The 24,398-nt window shown below is 39.5% G+C and overlaps 1 protein-coding gene across 3 annotated transcripts in view; it reads left to right on the top strand.

Annotated features, from left to right (window-relative positions):
- The window catches only part of pam (peptidylglycine alpha-amidating monooxygenase), a 60,239-nt gene that overhangs the window by 19,416 nt on the left and 16,425 nt on the right, over positions 1-24,398 (top strand). For all 3 annotated transcript variants that reach the window (XM_085280409.1, XM_085280406.1, XM_085280408.1), the window contains exons 4-15: positions 6,928-6,985; positions 7,452-7,539; positions 10,148-10,239; positions 10,450-10,533; positions 16,133-16,181; positions 16,362-16,429; positions 17,171-17,251; positions 17,341-17,417; positions 20,500-20,603; positions 21,714-21,907; positions 22,121-22,177; positions 23,809-23,938. In XM_085280409.1, coding sequence (XP_085136535.1) covers positions 6,928-6,985; positions 7,452-7,539; positions 10,148-10,239; positions 10,450-10,533; positions 16,133-16,181; positions 16,362-16,429; positions 17,171-17,251; positions 17,341-17,417; positions 20,500-20,603; positions 21,714-21,907; positions 22,121-22,177; positions 23,809-23,938 — 1,082 coding nt within the window. The remainder of the gene's footprint in view (positions 1-6,927; positions 6,986-7,451; positions 7,540-10,147; positions 10,240-10,449; positions 10,534-16,132; positions 16,182-16,361; positions 16,430-17,170; positions 17,252-17,340; positions 17,418-20,499; positions 20,604-21,713; positions 21,908-22,120; positions 22,178-23,808; positions 23,939-24,398) is intronic.

Raw genomic sequence — 24,398 nt, 5'->3', positions numbered from 1 at the left:
ATTTTGCCCCAGAGACAACAGATGTATCCCCTAATGGGATACATCACTAAAGGTGGTTGAGAATAATGGGGCTAAGGTCCTGAAGGGCTTCCAGACAGGCAGATCTGGTTGGCCACCAACCAGACACAGTGTTGGTTGACAAGGAAAAGAAGACCACAGTTGTGATACATGTGGTAGTCCCAAGGGACAGCAACATCAGCCAGAAGGAACACAAGAAAATAGAGAAGTGCCAGGGTTGAGTGAATAACTGAAGCAGATCTGGAAGGTGCACAGTGTTCCTTAATAATAGAAGAATTGAGGGCTCTAACCCCGAAACTGGAAGATTGGCTCAAGCAGATTTCAGGCACAACAAAGGTCATTATCAAGAATTACACAATTAGTACTGTGCCAAAGCCTCAAACTTCCAGGCATCTGGTAGAGCACCCATGCTTGAGAAACATATCACCCCCCCTCAGAGTGAAAGGGTTTTATTTATTTATTTATTTTTAAAATACTGATTAAGGCATACTAGATGATACATAGCCACCTGCGATGCATCTACTGAGCTGACAATGTGGCCAGACTAAAAGTAGTCACCCAACCAAGAGCACAACTGCCCCAACTCACTCACAATGTCTCATCAGAGGAGACGTATACAAATGTAAACACTGCGCTATGCACCATCCCTATTAACAGTATCACTGAAACCAGTGAGTGCATATATACCACTGCGACAATAATCCTTGAAATACTTATTACGTATAAGATCTATAATGCATTTAAAGGAAGACACCTTTGAAGAAGAAGGCTTAGAATTAAAATAGAATGGAATAGAATAGCTTCTCCGCGAATTGGTACCTGCTGGTGCTGGAGGGGTTTGTGTGTCCCAGGGATCCCAGGGGCTATGTTGTCTGGAGGCCTTTGCCGCTTGGTAGGGTCTCCCATGGCAAATTGGTTCTGGGTGAGGGACCAGACAAAGAGGGATTTAGAAGAGTAGAACATCAAGGAACAGTTCACTCTGCCCCGGATAGGGTGCCCCACCCTGGAGCCAGGCCTCATCTCATAAGCAATGCCAGCCCATCCTTATTTAGGCAATCTCAAAGAAGTTCCTCCAGATGTAATGGTCTTCTGGCATGGCCTTTGGTCTATAGTTTACCTCACAGATTTTCACTGGGATTGATTTGAATTCAGTTAAATTCAACTCAATTTTATTTACACAGTTGGTCAGCGTTTTAGAACACCCCAATTTTTCCAGTTATTTACTACAATTCAAGTTGTTCTAGTCCAATAAATAGTTTAAAATGATACAAAGGTTAACTGCCACAGGTAAAAAAACAACAACAAAAAAACAACAAGAACAACAAAAAAAACCCAACAAACCCAAAAGGTAAGGTTACCCAAAAACTTTTTCACGGAACTCAAAATGGGTTAACAATTTAAAGCTGTTCTGCAACAATGGAGGTTGATCAAGCCTTGAAAGGCTTCGCCCCAAGTCCAGCACCCTGAGACTGCACACTAAGTGGAAAGGAGGCCAAGGACTAGTGAGTGTCAGAGCCATTATCACTATCCAGGGTGAAAAAACAAAATGCATGAGTACATCTGGAAGATGGCTGCAACTCATCGTGTGCTTAGTAAATGCCCCGGGCAACAGAAACCTGAGGAAGAACAGAAACTGCCCTGCACAGCATGCACTACCAATAGACAGGAAAGGTGGCTGATATAGAAAATTCTTACCAATGGTTGGAGAAGGTTGGACTGAAAGATGGCTCAGACGCATGACTCATGGCAGCAATGGGAACAAGCTCTAAGCACAAGATCTATAGAGACAGGATCCCCAGATGCAGGGTCAAAGATGACCCTGAAACAATCTGGCATATAAATATAGGGTGCAAGATTGTTTCAGACAGGGCATACAGGAACATCTGTGCTGAGTATGGCTGTGTAAAGGTGGTGAGAATGACAAAAGTAAGATCTTGTGAGACCAGATGCAGATGGAGAAACTAGTAGTTGACTAACCAACCAGACATAGCAGTGGTGGATAAGCAGAGGAAAAAGGCCGTAGTGATAGATACAAAGTGATAGCAACTAGGGCTGGGCCATCTTATACTGTTCACAGTAATACCAGTATAATGTTAGGCAACGATAAGAAAATGAAGTATCGCAATGGAATATGGATAAAACGTGCATGCACAGTGCCTTTCTTTCCATACGCACATGGCCGAAAAAGCATAGCGGCAGCGGAGAATGAGAAGGGAGAAAGCGCATCGTTGAGTGAAACGGATGAGCCAGAATGGCTTTGTAAAAATGGTGCCACTTCAGTGGTGTAGAACTGGTTTGGTGTTTGTCCGTCAGATACCCACCAAAGCACTTTCTTTTTTTTTTTTTTTTTTGGTAGAACATGCAAGCGGGCCGTCGTTATTGCCGTATTTGTTGGACTAAGGCATTCGTAAATCTGGGAGTAATCTGGGTCCTAAACAGTGTTGCCAATTTAGCGACTTTGTCGCTATATTTAGCGAGTTTTCAGACCCCTTAGCGACTTTTTTTTCTAAAAAAAAGACGTGAAAGCGCGTATCGCTTTTACTTTCAACAAGCAGCGGGTGCTGCAACGCAGTCAGTTCTTCTTTTACTCTTTTACTCTTATGCTGTTTTGTGGATCACAAGGTTTAAAACTACTTATAAACACACACACACACACACAAAGTAACTCCACCAGAGTGCCTATTTCAGGTCACTTTTGCCGGTCCAAGCCCGGGTAAAGGAGCAGGGTTGGAATTGTGACATTAAAAAAAAAAAAAATTGCTAAAAGAAATTTAATTTGTAGTTCTAAATAAACTCTAAATGCATTTAGAACGTTTTTTACTCACTTTGTGTCTCTTCCACGATGTTATTTCTCTCTCCAACAACATAGGTTACAATTAGATTAGCATGACCAATTATGCAAATTAGGTGATGACGTCATTTAGCGACTTCTAGCGACTTTTAGGACAACCAATAGCGATTTTCCTTACTGAGGAGTTGGCAACACTGGTCCTAAACTCCATCCCTTTCAAGTCCCAAAGTCAAACAAACACTGCAGCATCACTGAGAGTTAAAAACTGTCTAAATTCTTTCATCTTTAATAAAACGATCAGCATTGCTGCTTTGCCAGGTGTAACTATGAAGTTTAACATCCAGGCATCCATGAAAACAGAATTTATTACATTTAACGGAGTTAGAAGTTAGCGGAAGTTAGCTCGCTACCTAAGCATGATATAGCATGTTCTGACTGAGAGATTTCTGAAAAAATTCAAATGTACAGCTCTGCTATCACTTCCAACATAAATGAAGACAGAAAACTAAACAGCAGTGACGTTTGTAAGGTTACTGAAGTTGGGCTAGGTGGTATATAATGATGTGCTGCGTGATCGCTAGCGACACAGCTATGTTAGCATAACATAAACAGTGAAGCTAGAGGATGAACGCTAACGCTTTTCCACTCGATAAAAGTTAACGTGAAGGTTCCTGATGGTTAGAGACAAATGCAATCGCATGGCAGGATGCTGTAAACGGACCAAACTTCAGTTAGGAGAACAACTGAGATAATCCATCCACAATACAAGGTTAGTCATTAATATACTGCAACAACATGGGAATAGAGCAGCTGTGATAGAATACAGCATTAATGAATCAAAGGTACAGAAGTGGAGGAAACAAGAAGAATGAGTTGAATGAAGTTTGATTTATCTGACTGCTTTGTTTCACTTAATGTGTCTTATAATCCCGTGCACCTTATAGTCCGAAAAATACATATTTGATTTTTTTATTTGGCACACTGCAGTTTAATGTTGCAAAGCACCTCTTTTTAACTTCAGTGGATATTATACATGGTTATACTCAGGATATCTCAGCCCATTTCTACTGGAAATGCCTTTTGGTTAAACTTTCAGCAAGGAATTTGCATTTGCACTGTTACATTTCTATATAGCTTTAATGCATCTAAAAAACGGCTGCTTGTTTAAGTGAAAATAAACGGATGGCATTTTTTTTTGTTGTGGAGTTGTATTTTGTCTCACATCAATTATATCGTCAGTTATATCGTTATCGCAAATTTTCAAAAATATATCGTGATAAATATTTTTGGCCATATCGCCCTGCTCTAATAGCAACTAGGGCTGGGCGATATGACCCAAAATTCATATCTCGATATTTTTTACCTGGACGGCGATATAAGATATATATCTTGATTTTTTTTTTTTTTTTTAAGCCATAAAGTAAGAACAAAAAGAGAGTTCTTAGTAGAGATGGACCGATCCGATATTACGTATCGGTATCGGTCCGATACTGACCTAAATTACTGGATCGGATATCGGAGAAAAATAAAAAATGTAATCCGATCCATTAAATATCACGAAAGCACCTCACAAAACTTGCAACACGCCGTAACTCACCTCAGAACGTTAGCACGTCGGAGCAGTATGCATCACGTGATAGAGCGGCTGTGGCATGCGGGACCTGTCGGTGGTCTGGATAGCATGTGGAGCTTCGCTAGCAACCCGGCATTTCATCTCCGACAAAGTTATCCCCGAGAGAAGTAAAGCAAGTGTGTAAGTCCATCTCTGAATGTTTGTAAAGCATTCCTGCGTTAAGCTTAACAAACGACTGCCTCTTCTTGCTGCTACTTCAATCATGAAACTGCTTAACGATCAGCTGATCGGCTTTTCTGTCGGGAGTACGTCTCTCTTGTTTGCTTTTGGCCCACTTTGCACCAGAAAGAGGAAACCAGCGGCTGAACAACAGCAGCACGTTTAAGCTCTATAAGCTGTTGTTAGAATTTATTTAATATTACTTTCTACTCGAGGATCTTTTTCTACATAGCTGACGGCTGGTAACTGTGCAGGGGCGGATCTAGCAAAGTTTAGCCAGGGGGGCCGATAGGGCATTAACAGGGAAAAGGGGGCACAAAGACATACTTTTCTTTCTTATTCTCATTTAAAATGTCTAGCTTTTAATAAATAATTATCTGACAGCCAAAGTTTTAATTTGATGCAAAATGAATAGAAGTCCATTACTGTATATAGTAACTATTAAGTCTAATATATATATATATACCCTAGTAAGCTATAGTACTTTTTCCTTTGTGAAGGTACCATCTGTGCAGTCTGCAATTTTGTTGAAGAAAGATGTTGAATCTATTTAATATTTCTTGAAAAATAATTGATTTCTGTGCATTTTTTTTTCCACACTGCATCAAATTAAGGTTGATTACGTCGATTAAGCATCATGAGGTGGAGCGTGAGGGGTGGTTCCCTATTTTTTATTTATTTATTTTTGTTGTTGCTGGGAGTTGGAACCCTATTAGTTAGGTTGCTTAATATATATGCTAAGTACTCTTTAAAATACCAGAATAGGGAGGATGGTGTAGGTTTAAGTTTATTAGATTGATCAGTATTGCTGAACTATGAAATATTTTTTTGGATACAGGTATAACAGAATAGCTTTAGTGTAGTTGTTGTTTTAAACTTGAGTATGAACTTATACAAAATGCAGCAAGATATTTAAAAAACAGTTTTGTTGATTAAAAAACACTATATCGGATTCATATCGGTATCGGCAGATATCCAAATTTATGATATCGGTATCGGTATCGGACATAAAAAAGTGGTATCGTGCCATCTCTAGTTCTTAGTCAAAGCTGTGTCCCAGATGTCACACAGGCACTTTTATTAACATAGAGCATAGATGTACATAAGATTTACTCAAAAATAAATTATGAGCATTTATTAAATAATCATGCTCCATAAATAAAAGAAAACAATGTTGTTTTTGTGCATAACAAAAAGCTCACAATTGTGCAGTCAAAATGTAAACTAAAAGACGCTGAGCATAGTAACAAAGACAGATTTCACAGCTGCTCTGTTCCCAACTTCTACTGTGTGACTGACAGCATTGAGTTTGAAATCCTCTTCGTAACCACGTCTCTTAACAGGTGCCATTTATAGTCCTTATACACAGTAGGGTAATATTACGTTGAAGCACAGTACGTATCACTCCGCGAAGGCTCCTCGGTAGCCGTAATGCTCTGACAATCCATCAAGCGGTGCAGCACCGTAGCTTACCAAAGTCGTACTAAAACATTTTTGACAGATTGCTGAGCGCTGTGTACCACATAAAATCGGTTCGCGGCCATCAAGCACAAACAGAATTCATACATAAGGCGCGCTGTCAACTTTTGAGAAAATGCAAGGATTTTAGGCTGTGCAGCGCCTCTGGGCTGCATGGCGTTAGCGTGGTTAGCTCGTTAGCGTGGTTAGCTAGCTAACACGTTGACGGCGTCCAGCCCCACGCACGGGGCGATGTGCAGTAACCCTGACATGGCAAATCTCCGTTAACATCTTGTTGCTTCCTGCAGGTGAAGCGATGGGGGAGGAGGGGGAGCTGTGTTCAGTGAAGGAGGGGCGAGGCCGAGTAACGTTGCGTAAAGACAAAAGTGGACGAAAGAGAGGCAAACTTGCGGCTCCACAAGTATAATTATAACGTAACATAGACTATATCGATATAAAGGATATTGTCACACCTTATATCTCGTATAAAAATATATCGATATTTTTTAAAAACTCGATATATCGCCCAGCCCTAATAGCAACATCAAGAAGAAGTAACACAAGAAGTTCGAGAGATGTGGAGTGTTAAAACAACATTGGTCCCCATGAGCACAGTGACCTCTGTGGGGCAGTGACCCCCCAAACTAGGTGAGTGGCTTCAGCAGACCCCAGAGTGCAGTCCTAGATACTAGTCAGGGTCCTGTCTAGTAGAGGCTCTAAGACTGCGCTTTCCTGGACGGAAATCTTGGATATCCCTCCTGGGATCTGCTGAAGCCAAGGGGTATTAACTAGTGTGTGTGTACGTGTTTGTTTATTTGTTTTCTCCATTTAGGACTCATTGATGTCATTGTTTTCCTTAATATTTCAGTCGGACACTTACCTTTGCATGGCATTTCCAGTTCCAACTAGGCAAGATGCATATATTGGTGAGTTTTATCTTTTATTAATTTATTATATATTATAAAACCTACAGTGATTGGCAATTACAGAAAAAAATGTTTCTAGCTGACCTATAAGCTGGATACAAAGTAATAATGACAAGTTCAATTTATATCAACAGTTGAAATGGAAATTTTAAAGGCATCATTGCTATCACATGGTGTCACCATGATTACCTTTTGTATATCTCCTGTGTAAATTTCTTTTCACAATATAATATTTTATTAATTTCACTAAAAAAATTTGATAAAATTTCATATTTTGAAACATTTTTCAGGGAACTAAGTCATTGCTAGCTTTAAATTAATTAGAGGGTGGTGATGATCTTTCTCCAATTGACCAGTCTGATGTATTTTCAAAGAATCAGGCTGTTAGTCGATAAGGCGATTTGTTATGTGTGAACTTCACTGTCAATTTGAAGTTGAAATTTTTAACCAGTGTTTTTCTCTTCAGTGGACTTCATACCTCTTGCCAGTATGGATACAGTCCATCACATGCTGCTGTTTGGCTGTCAGACCCCTGTGTCCACCAACAGCTTTTGGTAATGCCCAACTTTAAATTAATTTTGTTAGTGTTTTTGTTGTTAGGAAAAAAGCCAGGACCCAGGAACAAAAAAAGGACCTTGCGTAAGAAGTGCAAGTTAAGCCTCTTTTTTATTATTACCTACTCGAATAGATTTGCCACAGTTCTCCATGCTTTTCAGGGGTTTCTATTAGGTCATAGTACCAGGTACTGAAATACTATCTGCTCAGCTGGGTTTTTAAAGTGATCAGAGCAGGTACTAAAATGTGACGTCGTCAGACTGCATGCCACCAATTGGCTGGTCAGTGTCGCCACTTAATGAGTCACGAGAGCATCTTATTCATGAAAAATCAAAACCACCATTTTTGAAACCCAGCAACAGTTGTAATGGAAAAAACTGTAATCTTAGACTATATTCTTATTTAAATACTTAACCATTATTAAAATAATGGCTAGCTGTGAACATCAGCACAGATCAAATCTAGTTTTGTTTAGTGCACCAATAATAGCTTTTTATTTTAGTTACCCACAACCACTGACTGTGGAAATGTAAATGCAGCATAAAAAAATGACTTAAGCAAGCATCATCTTCAAATGTAATATGAATCCCAAACTTGCACCTAGCTCTCACAGGCCTGCCATTTCTCTGCCCATTGGCACGAGAGTAGTACCCCTTCTAGCTGTATATGCACCACCAGCAAGGGAGTGGTCTCTGTGTCCCCCTTTGGGAACCTAGAGGCACCCGACCCTCAGAATGAGGAAGCCTCAGTCCCTAAAGGGGCTCCACTGGCAGGGATACGCTATTTTACCTGATATGTTTCCACCTAAGAGGCCCCACTTAAGCTCTATTCAGGTTGTCAGTCCAAGAGGTCTCTCAAGCACAAAAACTTTCTCTCTCTGCACACAAAAGTATTTTTTTACTGTCTCAGGTATAACTCCCAGTTAGCATGTTAGATGTTCAAGGTACCATGTCAGTTGTTTTCATTATTGTATTTCATTGCTGTTCACCAAGAAGGTGACTCCAACAATGTTCAAATGTTACAATCAATAAAAAATGAGTATTCTTCTTAAATAATTGTAAATTCTCAGCCTGCAGGCCAAATGAGCCAGGTTAGGCAGGTGATACCTTTCCCTGCAGACACAGTGACAATGCCTCACCTACAGTGTTGCATGTCAGCTGGTAGCTCAGCCCCTCCTCAGTAGCACGCTTGTGCCCCTTTCTGTGAGTGATGACAACTGTTGCTGGTTCAGGCTTCCCCGTTTCCACAGAATTGTAAACATTACTGTGAGAAACCCTTTAGCAGTGATTAGGTTTTTCAGCATTAATGTGAGATTTCTAATTTTTGAGATGTTGTACAAATGGAAGAAAGCTCTCTTACATATTTGTCTCATATGCACACTTTTTTTAAAAAATTTATACCCTAGGTGCATCTATTAAGAACCTGTGTGCACAGGATTTTTAACATAAATTATGTTTTTAGTGTTAAACTGTAATTATTCTTGTTATCCATGAATTTTTAAATGTTACTATTTCCAAAAATAGCAAGGAAAAAGTAGTAAAGCATATGATGCCAAATTATAGTTATTCTCAGAGAAATCCTGTGTGCTGGCTCAAATTTGGGTATAAAAACTAGACTTCACTCTGTGTCAAGACTTTGCCTTAAAAAACTAAGAAATTAATGTTTTTATTTTAAGTAAGTTTTTGACAGATTGATAACATTTTCCTATCTTTATGACAGGTGCTCTAATAAAATGAACTGTAGATCAATTGAGTCCTTGGCTTGAATATTTTTTCAAATAACTAAACTAAACCTTGTTACTAATTCTGACAATGTAGTTTCATCCTGGTAGTTATATACCGTCTATGACTTCAAAGTGAAAATGCTTAGCAGTGGTTTTGACTGCTGTTTTTGCTTAAGGTACATATGAAAAGCAACATGTATTCACAAACTAAAAAACATACAAATTCTATTGGACAATTTTCTATTAGGTTATGTCTTTCTTAATGTCACTGTAAATTTACCTTATAGCTACACTGAATACATAATGTATGCTGACTGCAAGCAGATGCTGCAAGATCCAATGAGAGAGAGGCAAAGCTTAGTTATTTTTGAAGTGTGCAGTAAAGAGATGGTGGATATACTGGACAAAAATTCTTGAATATGTTGCATGAATATGAATTTGATAAGCAGAAGAAAAAGCAGAAGAACACAGAGAAGTTTTGAATGGATGTACTGAAGGAGGATATGTAGAAGGTTGGTGTGGGAGGGGGATGCTAGACATATGCCATGATGAGATGGAGCCTGGTCATTCACTGTGGCGACCCGAAAGGGTGCAGCTGATGCAACATGGTTCTTTTGATTTGATGCTATACAACTGTAATTTGGCCGTAGAATTGCTCAATGACAAATGGTCAACCTGTCCTTGACTTAGTCTTACTATTGAGTTCTTAATGACAAATATTCTCGTATTGTAATATTTGTAATATTATTTGCTTGTGCGTTTGTCTTTCGTTATGTAAATGCCTCTATATGCTTGCTCCACAGCAAATGGCTAAACTGGAGATAGTTGTTTGTTTTGTTCTGTAACTGCCTTTGGGATTCACTGTTTTGTGGTAATTCATTAAGGGACTGTGGCAGTGTGCAAGGCACTTGTGAGGATGAAGCAGCAATTATGTATGCCTGGGCTCGAAATGCACCACCTACCAAATTACCCAAAGGTATGTCTATGACTTTTTCTGTATTGAAATGCTGCAGTGAAAAGGGGTGGAGTTTTATTTTTGACATTTATGTTAAAAGAAGAATCTGTAGGTTTTATGTATAATATTGTTATGTAGTGTATGCTACTCATTTTTTTCCCTCTTCTTTTACTGTTTATATTCATGAGGTCTTATGTCCATTGTTAACCACTATTCTCTGTATTTTATCAGATGTTGGCTTTAAAGTTGGAAGAAGTTCAGGAATGTCCTACTTTGTACTGCAGATTCATTACGGAGATATTAGTGCTTTCAAAGGTGAGTCCTTTTGAAACATAAATATAATGTAATAAAAAAAATATATTATGTGCTCAAATTAAGCAGCTCAAATTAAAGCAGCAGTAATTCAGTAAAAATCTGGAAAGATCCAGAGTTTGAAAAGTAATTTTAAATACTACACTAAGACCATTCACCTCTGAAATAAAATGTTGCAATCTTTTATACCAAGTGCAATAACTTCTTCTAGTGTAGTGTAGTGTATATATTATTTCTGATATTTCTTTTTTTGTTTTTATTGAGCATCAACAATGTAGTACAAAGACATAGATATAGCAAGGCCACAATGCTCCTTTATATATATACTCCACCCCAAGAACATATTGGACACTGATCCAGAAGGAAAAAGAAATTAAAATAAATAAATGAATAAAGTGAATTTAAATGAGGTACAAGGAAGTTCACCATTTTTGAAGATGTGCCCTTAAAGGGGAATAGTTTACACAAAATGAATCCCAATCACACAGAAAAAAAAAAAAAGGATTTACGGCAGCTGTCAAGCATCTTTCAGGTGGATATGGTTTTAATTTACTCTAAATGTTTTAGCAATGTATCCCAAACAGCAAAGAATCTCTCCTTCGACCCCTTGAGAGCGTACTTTATCTTTTCCAACTGTATAAATTGTGTCAGGTCACTAAACCACAAAGCCGCTTTGGGTGGCTTTTTTGACTTCCAATGCAAAAGTATCCTTCTGCGTGCAAGCAGTGTAGTGAAAGTGATTATGTTTTTATGGCTCTTCCTTAGTGTTCTATATCCTCTCTCTGTGACACCAAATATGCCCATAACTGCATTGGGTTGAAGCTCAACATTCAATGCCTCGGACAATGTTTTGAAAATTGTTGACCAGTAGGCTTTTAAAGTTGGACATGACCAAAACATATGTGTTAAATCGGCAGAGGGATTTCTACATCTCTCACAGCATCTCTATGTTTGGAAATATTTTGGTTAGTCTTGCCTTGGAGTAATGAATGCGGTGTAGAATCCTGAACTGCATGATGTTTAATTAATTTGGCACAGAAAGTGCTGTTGTTTACTCTTAAAAGGGCGCTCTCCCAGGTCTCCTCCTCCAAAACCATCCCCAGCTCATTCTCCCAGTCTGCTTTGATCTTTGGCATTGTTATATTCTGAAAGGAGGCTATACAATTACTAATTCTTGAGATTAGGCCTTTAGGCTTAAATGTCAGTTTCAACAGATCATCTAGAGCAGTAAGTGGAGTTATATTTGGAAAGTCAGGGTTGTGATGCTGAAGGAAGTGACGAACTTGGAAGTATCTAAATAAGCTGGGCCGAGGGAGGTCAAATTTGTGTGATAAATCCTGAAAACTTGCCAAGACACCGTCTATATTAGATTAGATTAGATTAAACTTTATTAATCCCTCGGGTGGGTTCCTCCGGGAAATTCAGTTTCCAGTAGCAAAGCACCGACAGAAGTTGCATGTTACAGATACATTAAGGGGAATGAGAGTAAGGATATAAGCATAAATACACCATATATACACATATACACATATATAGATACAGAATATACAATATGGATAAATAGGATTGCTCATTTGAGTGAGTATATTGCACAGTGATTATTGCACAGTCAAATATAAGAAAAAAGACAAAACAAAAACAAATATTGCAAATATTGCACAGTGTAGAAAAGCACCTACAGCTCAGTTGTTCCCGCCCTCCCTTGTCCCCCTGTTTCTCCTCCCTCTCCCCTCCAGTGAGGAGTTAAACAGTTTGATGGCGTGTGGGACAAAGGAGTTTTTAAGTCTGTTGGTTTTTGACTTTGGGAGAAGCAGCCTGTTGCTGAATAGGCTCCTCTGATTGTTTACGACCGTGTGCAGAGGATGCCCAGCATTGTTCATAATGTCCAGCAGTTTCTTTAGTGTCCTTCTCTCTACCACTGTCACCAGAGTGTCAGTGGTAGAAAAGTACTCCAGCAACCACTGACTGGTAAAACATCCTCAGGAGTTTCCTGCAGATGTTAAAAGACCTCAGCCTCCTGAGGAAGTACAGTCGGCTTTGGCCTTTTTTATACAGGTGCTCTGTGTTGCATGACCAGTCCAGTTTGTTGTCCACCCACAGCCCGAGGTACTTGTACTTGTTGACCACCTCCACCTCCTCCCCCTCTATCTGAACTGGCAGTGGACCTGGTCTGGACCTCCCGAAATCCACAACCAGTTCCTTAGTCTTTGAGGTGTTGAGTTGCAGGTGGTTTGTGTGACTCCATGCGACAAAGTTCCTCACCAGACTCCTGTACTCCTCTTCCTGATCATCCCAGATACACCCCATGATGGCCGTGTCGTCTGCAAACTTCTGAATGTGGCATAATTCAGAGTTGTAGCAGAAGTCAGAGGTGTACAGGGTGAAGAGGGGACAGCACAGTTCCCTGTGGTGCTCCTGTGCTGCTGACCACTGTGTCAGACGTGATGTCCTTCAGCCTGACGTACTGTGGTCTGTCGGTGAGGTAGTCGGAGATCCAAGCCACCAGGCAGGGGTCCACCTCCATCCTGTTCAGTTTTTCCTGAAGCATACAGGGCCGGATGGTATTAAAGGCACTGGAGAAGTCAAGAAACAGGATCCTGATCGTGCCTTTTCCCCCCATCCAGGTGTGAGTGGGCTCTGTGTAGGAGGTACAGGATGGCATCCTCCACTCCGACACCCGCCTTGTATGCAAACTGTAGTGGGTCCTGGGCATGTTGTACCTGTGGTCGGAGGAGGTTGAGGAAGAGCCGCTCTAGAGTCTTCATAAGATGTGACGTCAGTGCCACCGGTCGGAAGTCATTCAGCTCATTGGGCCGGTTCTTTTTGGGGACCGGGACGATGCAGGATGTCTTCCATAGGGCGGGCACTCTCCCCAGTCGCAGACTGAGATTGAAGACTCGTTGTAGCGGCTCCCCAAGTTCAGCAGCACATGCCTTTAGCATCCTAGGACACACCTTGTCTGGGCCTGCTGCCTTTCTGGGGCGAAGCTTCCTCAGTTGTCTCCTGACAAGGCTCTAAGAGAGGTGGCGATGCAAGATGCCGCTTCAATTTGGCACCAGTCTTCATCAGGGGTATTGAGCCAGTATATGATTTTTTTTGAACATTTGAGGACCAATAGTAATGGCGGAAATTTGGAAGTCCTAAGCCGCCTAGGTCTTTAGGCCTCTGTAACTGATCCAGACATATTCTTGGTTTTTCCCCATCCCATATAAATGAGATAGAATAGAATAGAATTCAACTTTATTGTCATTGCACATGCACAGGTACAGGGCAACGAAATGCAGTTTGCATCCATCCAAAAGTGCTTTAGTGATATAGATATATTACAATATATATTAACAATAATATAGATATGTAAGTATATTACAGAAATGGGTCTATTATGGTATGTATAATGGTATGTATATGGTAAGAGATCAGAGCTTTATCAATAGATTTAAAAAATGATTTTGGAAGGTAAAGTGGGATACACTGAAAAAGATAAAGAAACTTTGGGAGTATATTCATTTTTATACAATTTACCTTCCCTGCAAACGACAAATGAAGTGGCTTCCATTTCTTTAAGTCTGATTTGACCTTTTCAAATAACGGACAGAAATTTTCTTCATAGAGATTATGCAGATCTCTTGTTATATTTATGCCTAGGTATTTGAAGCCATTTTTGGCTGTTTTGAAAGGTGCAGCACTATTCTGTATTTGAAGAGCCAGATCGTTAACAGGATAACATTCGCTTTTACTGAAGTTCAGTTTGTACCCAGAGAAGGAGCCAAAGCTGCTTAAGGTGTGAATAATATCGGGGACAGATGAAACAGGATCAGATACATACATTAACAGATCATCTGCATAAAGGGACACTCTATGCTCTTTATCCATCCTATGGATACCCGCAATTGATGGCAAGGTTTTGAGTGTAATAGAGAGGGGCTCTATGGCCAGGGCGAATAACAATGGACTTATTGGACAGCCCTGACGGGTACCCCTTGTCAACTTAAAATAACGTGAACATTTACCATTTATGATTATAGAGGCTTTGGGTGATGTATATAAAAGTCATTTCTGATATTTCTAACATTAGTTTTCTGTTGTTTTTCAACCAAACACACAGTTGTAGGTTCTCTACATTTAACCTTTGGTGAATCTCTCAAACCTAAATACAGTATTGTACAAAAGTCTTGAGTCACCAGTCATTTCTTAATATTTTGCTAGGAAATGGGGAGTAGGTGCACAAAACACTGTTTTGTGCTGCCTGTCTGCTGACGGCCTCCTATAACATGCTTCAGCTTCACTCTACATGGATGCCTTTGCCTTTCTGCACGCCTTCCTATCTGAAGAACTATAAAATTTTCCTACTTGTATAGTTAAATAAATATCTACTATATTACCCAAAATGATTTATCATTAGTGGACAATGACAGTAGGTGCAGGATTTGTTTTAGAACCATTCCTTTAGCAAAAGAAGCAAGGAAACACTTCACTACACATAACACTTCATTACTGGCAAATTGTACATAAATGATCAAAAATAAAAATATTATTTTGCATAAAAATGTTCCCCATGGATTAACATTTCTCCTCAACATGTTTAGGACTGAGCTTAAACATTTCATACTTTCTTTAATTTACAGTAAATGCATCAGATTGTATAAAATTTGTCATGAGAGGACCACATATCTTTTGGGAAAAAAATCAGCTGTTAAGAACTTAGAAAAACAGATTTTAAAAAAGTATTAAAATATATAGTTTATAAAGTTTTTATATCTACAAGAGACAAGGCAAAACTGTTGGTTAAACGGTGCACATTTGCTCAACCAAGTGATTTCTCAGAGATGCTATTCTTAAAGTTTTAGCTGAGCTTCCACTTGCCAGTTTTATTAAACTGGATTTGACACCTTCTCTTCTTTATGAAGGCTTTCCTTGCTAACTTGCTAAAGGAGTTATTACAAACTTTCACGCACTACAGTCCATCTTCTCTATGTCACACAAGTTGTATCTAACTTGGGTACCACCTAAATTTGGTAAAAATTTGTCAACTTTCTTGAACACTATTAGCCTCTGGCCTTCTAGCCTGGGCTGATCAATTTGAGCTAACCAAGCAAGCCAAGGAAACTGCTGTTCTGTGTCACTTGTTCATTGACTTCAATGGGCCACTATTTTTAATTATTGATATTAATAATATTGGGCCATTGATATTATTAATATTGGCTATTTATTGATCCCTCTCTATCAACATTTATAACAACCAATAAATAAAAATTTATAAAGTAAACAAAAGTGTTGATTTTGCATATTTGTCCACCAGATGGTGCACTGCAATTTGCCAGTTGCAGCACCTGTGTTTGAAATGCCAAAAACACACCAGCTGATATGAGCAGAGTAGTGCAGCGCATGAATGAGTAAATAAAGGACTTCACATAATGAGTGTTTGTTTATGTTTTGTGTTGGAAAGAAAAAGAAATTGTCTGATACATTAGAAGATCAGATTTTTAAAACACCAAACATCAGTATCTTCTCCAAAATCTACATTGGTTAGGCTCTGATCATTTATGTTAATCGCAGCGTAACTGTATAAATATCATAGTCCCCTCTTATTTGCCTGTTGCAGATCACCATAGAGATTGCTCAGGACTTACTTTAAGAATGACTTCTAGGCCGTAAGTAATGAGTTAAATATATCAACTTTTCAGTTAATAATGAAACAAAATAAATTAGAAGATGTTTTAACAGTTGTTTCTTCAAGACTGCTTTCTGGTTGAGAACATCAAAGAATATAAACATTGATAACCTGAAAAAAAACTTTTTTGTTTTTGTCCTTCTGTTGGACTTCTAAAAAGGCAGCCATTCATTGCTGGCATATATTTGCTCATGTCTGTGGACACAGTTATCCTTCCAGGACAAAGAGGTATGCTATAAGTCTTTTAACATAGCACAGTCCAACCTGCAGTAAATCGTGTGTTTGTGTGTGACAAAGTCTCATTTACGGGTTTATGTACTTTGTCATATAACAAAACTAACTTGGATAGCGTCTTTATTTGTAAGTAACAAATTGAATAGGTTGATTTTGTTCATCTGGACGTAGCGTTTCGAGAAATGTTTCATCACTCATCCAAGTGACTTCTTCAGCCTCAGCTGACTGCAGGTTTTCCCAACCTTATAAACAGTACATTGCACATTTTCTTCTGTGATTGCAGCTATTCTATAACTCTCTGTGAATGGTACTCATGGCCATTGATCTATCGTCTATGATCAATGGTTGTTGATCAATGGTCATGAGAATTTCCATATTAATGATCAAGGAACTGACCTCACAGCCCAGTGTTTGTTTAGTGGGCTGGTTTCAGTTATTGTGCAATATACTGTTTATAAGGTTGGGGAAACCTGCAGTCAGCTGAAACTAAAGAGGTCACTTGCATGAGTGACGAAACGTTTCTCCCTTTGAATATACTATGTCCAGATGAACAGAATCAACCTTTTGGAATTTACTTATCTGGATGATTGAGCATGCATCAAGACAAATTGAATAAATATTTAAAAGTAAAGCCAGCTGTTTCAGTCTGTTCACAAATGCTTGATAGAATGCATGAATGGATAAGTCAGAAGAAAAGTGATGCCTGTCCTGACTTGCTTTGCTTTCCTGTGTTAGTTACAGATGCAGATGTCGCATGCGATTATACTTCATATCCAATCTACCCATTTGCCTTCAGGACCCACACACACCGCCTTGGTGAGAAAAACAAATAATTTTCTAACTTTTTCAGATCATTTTTTTTTTATCAGTATAAGTGTTAGTATGAATTAGTCTGTTTTTCACAGGTAAAGTGGTCAGTGGCTACAGAATCCGAGATGGGAAATGGACCCTGATTGGGAGACAATCCCCTCAGCTACCACAGGTAGGTCATCAAATCAAAGGCCCATTTTTGGGAACCACACAGTACTGTGCTTGAGCAAACTCTCATTTCTTTATATACTGCTCAAAAATATGTTTCTAAATCATGGTTGGCTTGGGGATCAAATACATTAAATAAATTGAAGGAACACTTTTAAAGTATAGTATCAAGTCAATTAAACTTCTGGGATACTGATCCGGGCAGTTAAATATTAGAAAGGTTGTTAATCAATTTCAGCTGCTTGATGTTGGTGAAAAGAACAACAGGTACACAAAAGAGGGTCAAGAATGAGACAAGCCCCAAAACGGCAATGGTTTTCCAGGTTGAGGGCCCTGACATTTTTTCCATCCTCATCTTTCCTGACTGTATATATACTTTATATCCAGGTGATACTTAGACTTTAAAAAATGTTGGATAGATAGTCCAGTTCCTCTAGGATGGCCCGTTCATATGTGCCATTTGCAAAGGTTTGCTGTGTTTCTCAGCTTATTCTCAAGAGCATGAAGGAGAAAGGCAATTACTTTAGGAGAGCTGGGGAGTACAAGTTCCTTACCCAATTATAACTGGTATGTGTTCCTTTGTACAAGAAGGAACAGTATGAGCATTGCTAGATCCCTACAAAAAGATCTCCCACAGAGCATTGGTGTGAATGTCTATTACCGGAAAATCAAGCCATCCACATAATGTACTGTAAAAGAAAACATGATTCACCAGACTAGGCCACCTTTTTTCCATTGCTCTGTGTTATAGTTCTTATGCTTTACAATGCCCATTGTTTGTGCTTTAGAGGTGCACAGGGTTCAGCATGGGAACCCTGACTGGTCTGCACTGTGTATTCTGATACATTTCTATCAGAACCACACTTTTTTTGGCAGTTTCAGCCACATTCGCTCATCTGTTGGATCAATTCACACAGGCCAGTCTTTGCTCCCTATGTGCATCAGTGATGTACATGGAGTGACACATTTGGCTGCCCATGACCTTGTTGCTGGTCCTGTTGGGGCCGAGAGGGCCAGGCTGTGGGTGTGGACTCAAATGCAGACACAGAGGGAGGCAAAACAGGCGTGAACACAGTGCTTTATTTACAGTGCCTAGTGAACTTACAAAGCAGGAAACTATGAATGCTATGAACTGAGGGGCCAAACTATGAACATGAAACTCTGAGTGCTATGACTAGGTGCTAGATTTCACCGATGGATCCTGGGAATGGAAAAAGGGGCACCGGCTTGGATGGAGGTACGCAGTCACTATAATGAGAGGAGACAAGTAGTCAGTGGCAGTCTAGTGAATCACAGCTGAAGGAGTAGACTATGGTGGTTAGGGCTTACGCGTTGCAGGTTAAAGTGTCATGTGATGAGGGGGTGTCCAAGGGGTTCCGGGTGAGGAGTGTCCAGAGAGGATCCAGAATATACTTGGAGTGAGGGACTTTGCAGGGAGGCAGGCAGGTGTAGTCCGATGATGGAAAGGAAGCAACCAGATGACAGAACCAGCGTCCAGGCGGAGATGTGAGTAGTTTAGCTTGGGAAGTGCGACTGCCAGGTGGGTCCTATGACAAAGAAAACACGGTGAGGAGAAAAGCAGTAGTTAAGGGCTCTCACAAGGGCTTGGCGGCCTAGCACTAACGTGAGTTAGCAGAAGATCTAGCAGAGGTCTGTTGTGAATGCTGGTCTTATATGCTGGTGACTTGATTGGAACCAGGTGTGGAAGCTGATTGGAGTCTCTGCCTGAAGGTGGAGCCCAGCGGAGTGGAAAAACCCCGTACTCACCCGGACCATGACAGGTCCACCAGTTATCTTTCCTTGGACCACTTCTGATAGATACTGACCACTGCAGAATACACCACAAGAACTGCAGTTTTGGAGCTGCTCTGATCCAATCATGTGCGCATCACAGTTTGGCCCTAGTCAAAATCTTTCAAATCCTTAAGCTCAGCCATTTTTCCTGCTTCTAACACATTAAGATTAAGGACAAAATGTTCACTCATTAACAGAAGCTATGAGCCCCCGCATCCTCAGGACCTTCTATCACTGTGCCATTGAGAGCATCCTCACTGGATGCATCACCACCTGGTATGGCAACAGCACCGCCTACAACTGCAAAGCTCTCCAGCGAGTAGTGCGGTGCTCTGAACGGATAATTGGAGGTGAGCTTCCCTCCCTCCAAGACATCTACAGGAAGCGGTGCCTGAGGAAAGCGGGGAGGATCATCAAGGACTCCAGTCACCCCAGCCATAAACTGTTCAGACTGCTTCCATCAGGAAGGAGGTTCTGCAGCATCCGGTCCCGTACCAGCAGACTGAGAGACAGCTTTTTCCATCAGGCCATCAGACTGCTGAACACGTCATAGACACCTCAGCTTCACTACTGGAACTTCAACATTATGCACTCCACACTGTATATAAATGCCACTTGTTTTGCACATATTCAACTCTGTATATTTTATATATTTTATTATTATTATTATTATTATTATTATTATTATTATTATTTTATTATTATTTTTTTTACTATTTAATTTGTAAAAATCTTTATACACACACACACACACACACACACACACACACACACACACACACGTAGGAAAATATTTAGTATACACATCCAGAAATGCATACACTATTATATATTGTACATATATTTATTAGTTTCAGGTTGGCCATTCTTGTATTTTGCTCGTTTGTGTTGTTGTGTTTGCACATCTCTGTTGCTTGTGGGGCTCGCACACAAGAATTTCACTCGCATGTGCTGTGCCAGTGTGCCTGCACATGTGATGTGACAATAAAAGTGATTTGATTTGATTTGATGAAGAGATTAATCTGTTACGTCAAGACACAACTCTAGCGTCTAGGCACTGTAAGTAGGTGCCTTTTTAGGCCTGAATAATGTATACAGCAATTTTAAATACCTTAACAAACAACTAAAAAATTGTCCTAGGTACAAAAACTGCAAGAAACCTAATGTAAAAGCAGGTCTTCTCTTTCTTTCTCTTTAATGCTTTCTCTCTTTCTTGCCCACGTTGTCTGTTTCTTTTCAAGTACAGTTTAGTTTTCTCTTTGCTCACCACTGACTGATTTTTTTCTCTTTAGGCTTTCTATCCTGCTAACAAGCAGGTGACTGTGAAATATGGTGATACCCTTGCTGCCAGATGTGTGTTCACTGGTGAGGGTAAAACCTCAAAAACTTACATTGGGTGAGTTCTTCAACCTAATGTAACCTTAGTGAAAAAGTATTAGACTTATATCCATTTACTGTTTTTCTCAATATGGTATGCACTGAAGGCATAAAGAAACCAAGCATTAAGCTTCCAAGCATTAAGATTTAAAAAAGCACTGTGCTAAAATTGTATTGATCTTAATTTAAAAAAATGTCTCGTACCAAAGTCTGCCCTGCCTTTCCACATAAGAATGTATCTAGAATGTGGGTTTTTTGTATGTGCCTGGCCCGTAAGGCCAGCTAGTATATGGTAAAATGGTAAATGGCCTGTATTTATATAGCGCTTTACTAGTCCCTAAGGACCCCAAAGCGCTTTGCATAACCAGTCATCCACACACACACATTCACACACTGGTGATGGCAAGCTACATTGTAGCCAACAGCCACCCTGGGGCGCACTGACAGAGGCGAGGCTGCCGGACACTGGCGCCACCGGGCCCTCTGACCACCACCAGTAGGCAATGGGTGAAGTGTCTTGCCCAAGGACACAACGACCGAGACTGTCCGAGCCGGGGCTCGAACCGGCAGCCTTCCGATTACAAGGCGAACTCCCAACTCTTGAGCCACGATTGCCCAGTAATTGCACTTGCCTTATTGAAATGAATGAAGGCCCAGTAATGCTAATTTCTTAACATGGACTAAAGCTCTTAAGATGCAACCATCTTATTTCTTTCACATTTTAGTTTTGATTTCATCTGACATTTACAAATTGTAAGATGATTAAAAAAGGCTAGTTCTAAGTGCCCTGTACTGTCCTGCCTTTTGCGCAATGTTAGCTGGGATAGGCTCGTGCCGGCCTGTGACCCCGATAAGGATCTTGTATTTCTTGTGCTGGTAGTTGATATTAATAAATTGTGTCCAACTGTGACAGTTAGTCATTTAAAATAAATATGCTAGTCCTCAATTGTCAGTGATTATTGCTAATTTATAGAGGGATAGCTGCTGAAATATAGTACTCTATGTTGAGAAGTTTGTAGACAAGGTCTTAATGTTACACTTACAACATAAAACTATTTACACAAACATTATTTGCATATACTAACTAGGCGAGAAATCAATACCAGGTATCTATCTTTTTTTAATACAGCGGTACTTCTGATGATGAAATGTGCAACTTCTATATAATGTATTACATGGAAAGCAGACATGCTATCCCTTACATGAACTGCATGGAGATGGGTTCTGAAGAGCTGTTCCAACATATTCCCCCTGAGGCAAATGTACCCATTAATGTCAGTCCAAGCCATATGAATTCTGTGATGCATCTGGGACAATCCACAGGTACAGCGACATCAAATATTGTTCATACTAACCATCTCTAATCCAAATTGTTAACTTAGCATTTGTTGTTTTTTGTAGAATAAAATCTATGCTAATTTAAGATTTTTAGTCATTTTTCGCAATTCTTTCCATCTGTGGCCCATTGTCTTTTTAAAATTAATTGTATAACTACCATATTTAGTTACCATATTTTGGTTTTTTTCTCTCATAAAGATGATCGTGACTACGCAGTTGTGCTGGATACAAATAAACTAGAAACTGTGGATCAGGGTAAGTTCTAACACTTTGCACTCTCTCTCTCTTTGTCTTGCTCTCTCGCTCTCTCCACACACACACACTCTCTCACACACACACACACACAAATACTATAAGAATATGAAGCTTTTTGTATTATTGTAGGGTCTTTACCTTACTATATAAAGCACCTTGAGGCAACTATTGTTGTGATTTGTAGCTATATAAATAAAATTGAATTAAAAAATTTGAATTGAATTTAAGCTAAGGATAACAATGTAATGATGTTTAAATTGTAGTGTAGGCACTAGTTCCAGTGCAGTCTGCATTCAGGCAAGTGTACGTTTCTTACACCTTGAAAAAAGCATTACAAGCCCAATGCACAGTCACTTACATAAATTTGAAGTATGTAAATATGCATGTATCTTTTTTCTGTTGCCTACATTGTAGAGCAGCGGTCGCCAACCCCCGGGCCACAGACTGGTACCGGTCCGTGAGTCATTTGGTACCGGGCCGCAAGAGTAAGACTCGGGTGTGAAATGTATGGTTTTCAGTGTTTTTATTGGTTTTTAGCATTATTTTGTTATCGGGTTTTTTTTTTCTTCGTTAACTCGGTTTTCCTGGGTCTTTTCACGTGTGTTATGAATAAATCTTCTTTTTTTCGGTATCGGTACTAGTTTTATTTTGTTGTATTTATCCGCGACACCTTAAAGGCCGGTCCGTGAAAATATTGTCGGGCATAAACTGGTCCATGGCGCAAAAAAGGTTGGGGACCGCTGTTGTAGAGGGTGACTTTGCCATTAAACACGAAAACAAGTACAGTCAGGGGTTAAAGTAGGATTTAGGTGGGGGAATCCTGAAATCAGTTGTAATGGCTCATTATGGGGGAAAAAAAATCACAACTCAGAATAATTTTTATTGAGAGCTCCAGTGGATTTTCTTAGTGTACAGGCTGTGATCAGCTGACCTGCTGCTCTTTGTAGATTTACACACCTGAATTCAACCAGATGTCAGCTGATGTTTTACAAGTTGTTGGCTGATTTACTGCTTATGCTAATATTTTACTGGATGGCCTCTGTGCAATTCAACAGTGTTATTTACTTTAAAGCCATCACAGTACAGCAAATAACAGTTAGTCTACCTCAGTTTGTTTAGCATCACATTTCACAATATGAAAAAACATAATGTCATGTGTAACATAATTCATAATTCAGTGGTACTACTAGGGTAGTACCACTGAATCATAAATAACTGCAACTGAAAATGATTCTGAAGCATGAATGAAACAAGTCATACCAACTAGATACTGGGAATCTGATGCAGCTAATTTGGTAATGCAAACATGTGCGCTTTTCTTTCTATGATTACACAAAGCTCTTAATTATCATTGACGGTTGAAACGTAAATCCCAATTTAATTCTTGAGTGTCATAGCCCAGAATAATCACTGATTTGTATCCAGTCTGCAAATACAGTGCACTAGTTTTGTTATTGATATATTGTATGTGCACTTTACCACACTGTGTACATTTATTTATTATCATCAGATACCAGGTACCACCTTTTGACACTGTGTTGAGCATACCTTAACGTGTGTGTGTGTGTGTGTGTGTGTGTGTGTGTGTGTGTGTGTGTGTGTGTGTGTGTGTGTGTGTGTGTTTGTTATAGACTACCATTTTGAGCAAGTTTCAGCTTGGCCACAGAGTTCACTTCAGCTAGGACAGGTGTCAGGACTTGCTCTTGACTCAGATTCTAACTTGGTCATTTTTCACAGAGGTGACCACCACTGGGGAGCAGAGTAAGTTTATTTTACTTAAGTTATAACCATTCTTCTCTTAAACAGCTTTTTCAACCAAAAGAACACCAAAAAAACCCTCTCAGTATTGTTGTGTACTCTCAGTCTAATGTAATGCCTTCACCTTACTGGCAAAGAACACAGATCTCGTATTAGCGATTAAATTCTTAATAATTGTATAACAAAAAAATCCAAATAAGTTTTAGTCTTGATGGTTCAAAAAATTACTATTATAGTTAAGAAAAGCATTTAGTGTCTCCTCAGACCGCAACCTTTTTTAGTCTAATAGGATGCCAGTTACCAGTCATGTCTAAGAAATGAAGAATAGGAGGAAAGGAAGCTGAAAAAGTGATTTTTACCAGTAGATTGTAGGATGAAAGGATAAGTATGAGATAACACAAAAAAAGTGCATAATAGAAGTCAGCTCTAATCACTTTTTTGTATAATGTGATGTGGATGACAA

The sequence above is a fragment of the Mchenga conophoros genome, linkage group LG7, assembly GCF_057382185.1.
Source record: "Mchenga conophoros isolate Kocher_MC1m ecotype Shallow Benthic linkage group LG7, M_conophoros_male_GT1.1, whole genome shotgun sequence".
In the NCBI taxonomy this organism is placed as follows: domain Eukaryota; kingdom Metazoa; phylum Chordata; class Actinopteri; order Cichliformes; family Cichlidae; genus Mchenga; species Mchenga conophoros.
Note: the sequence above shows the minus strand (reverse complement) of the source record. Positions and strands in the feature narration are given on the sequence as shown.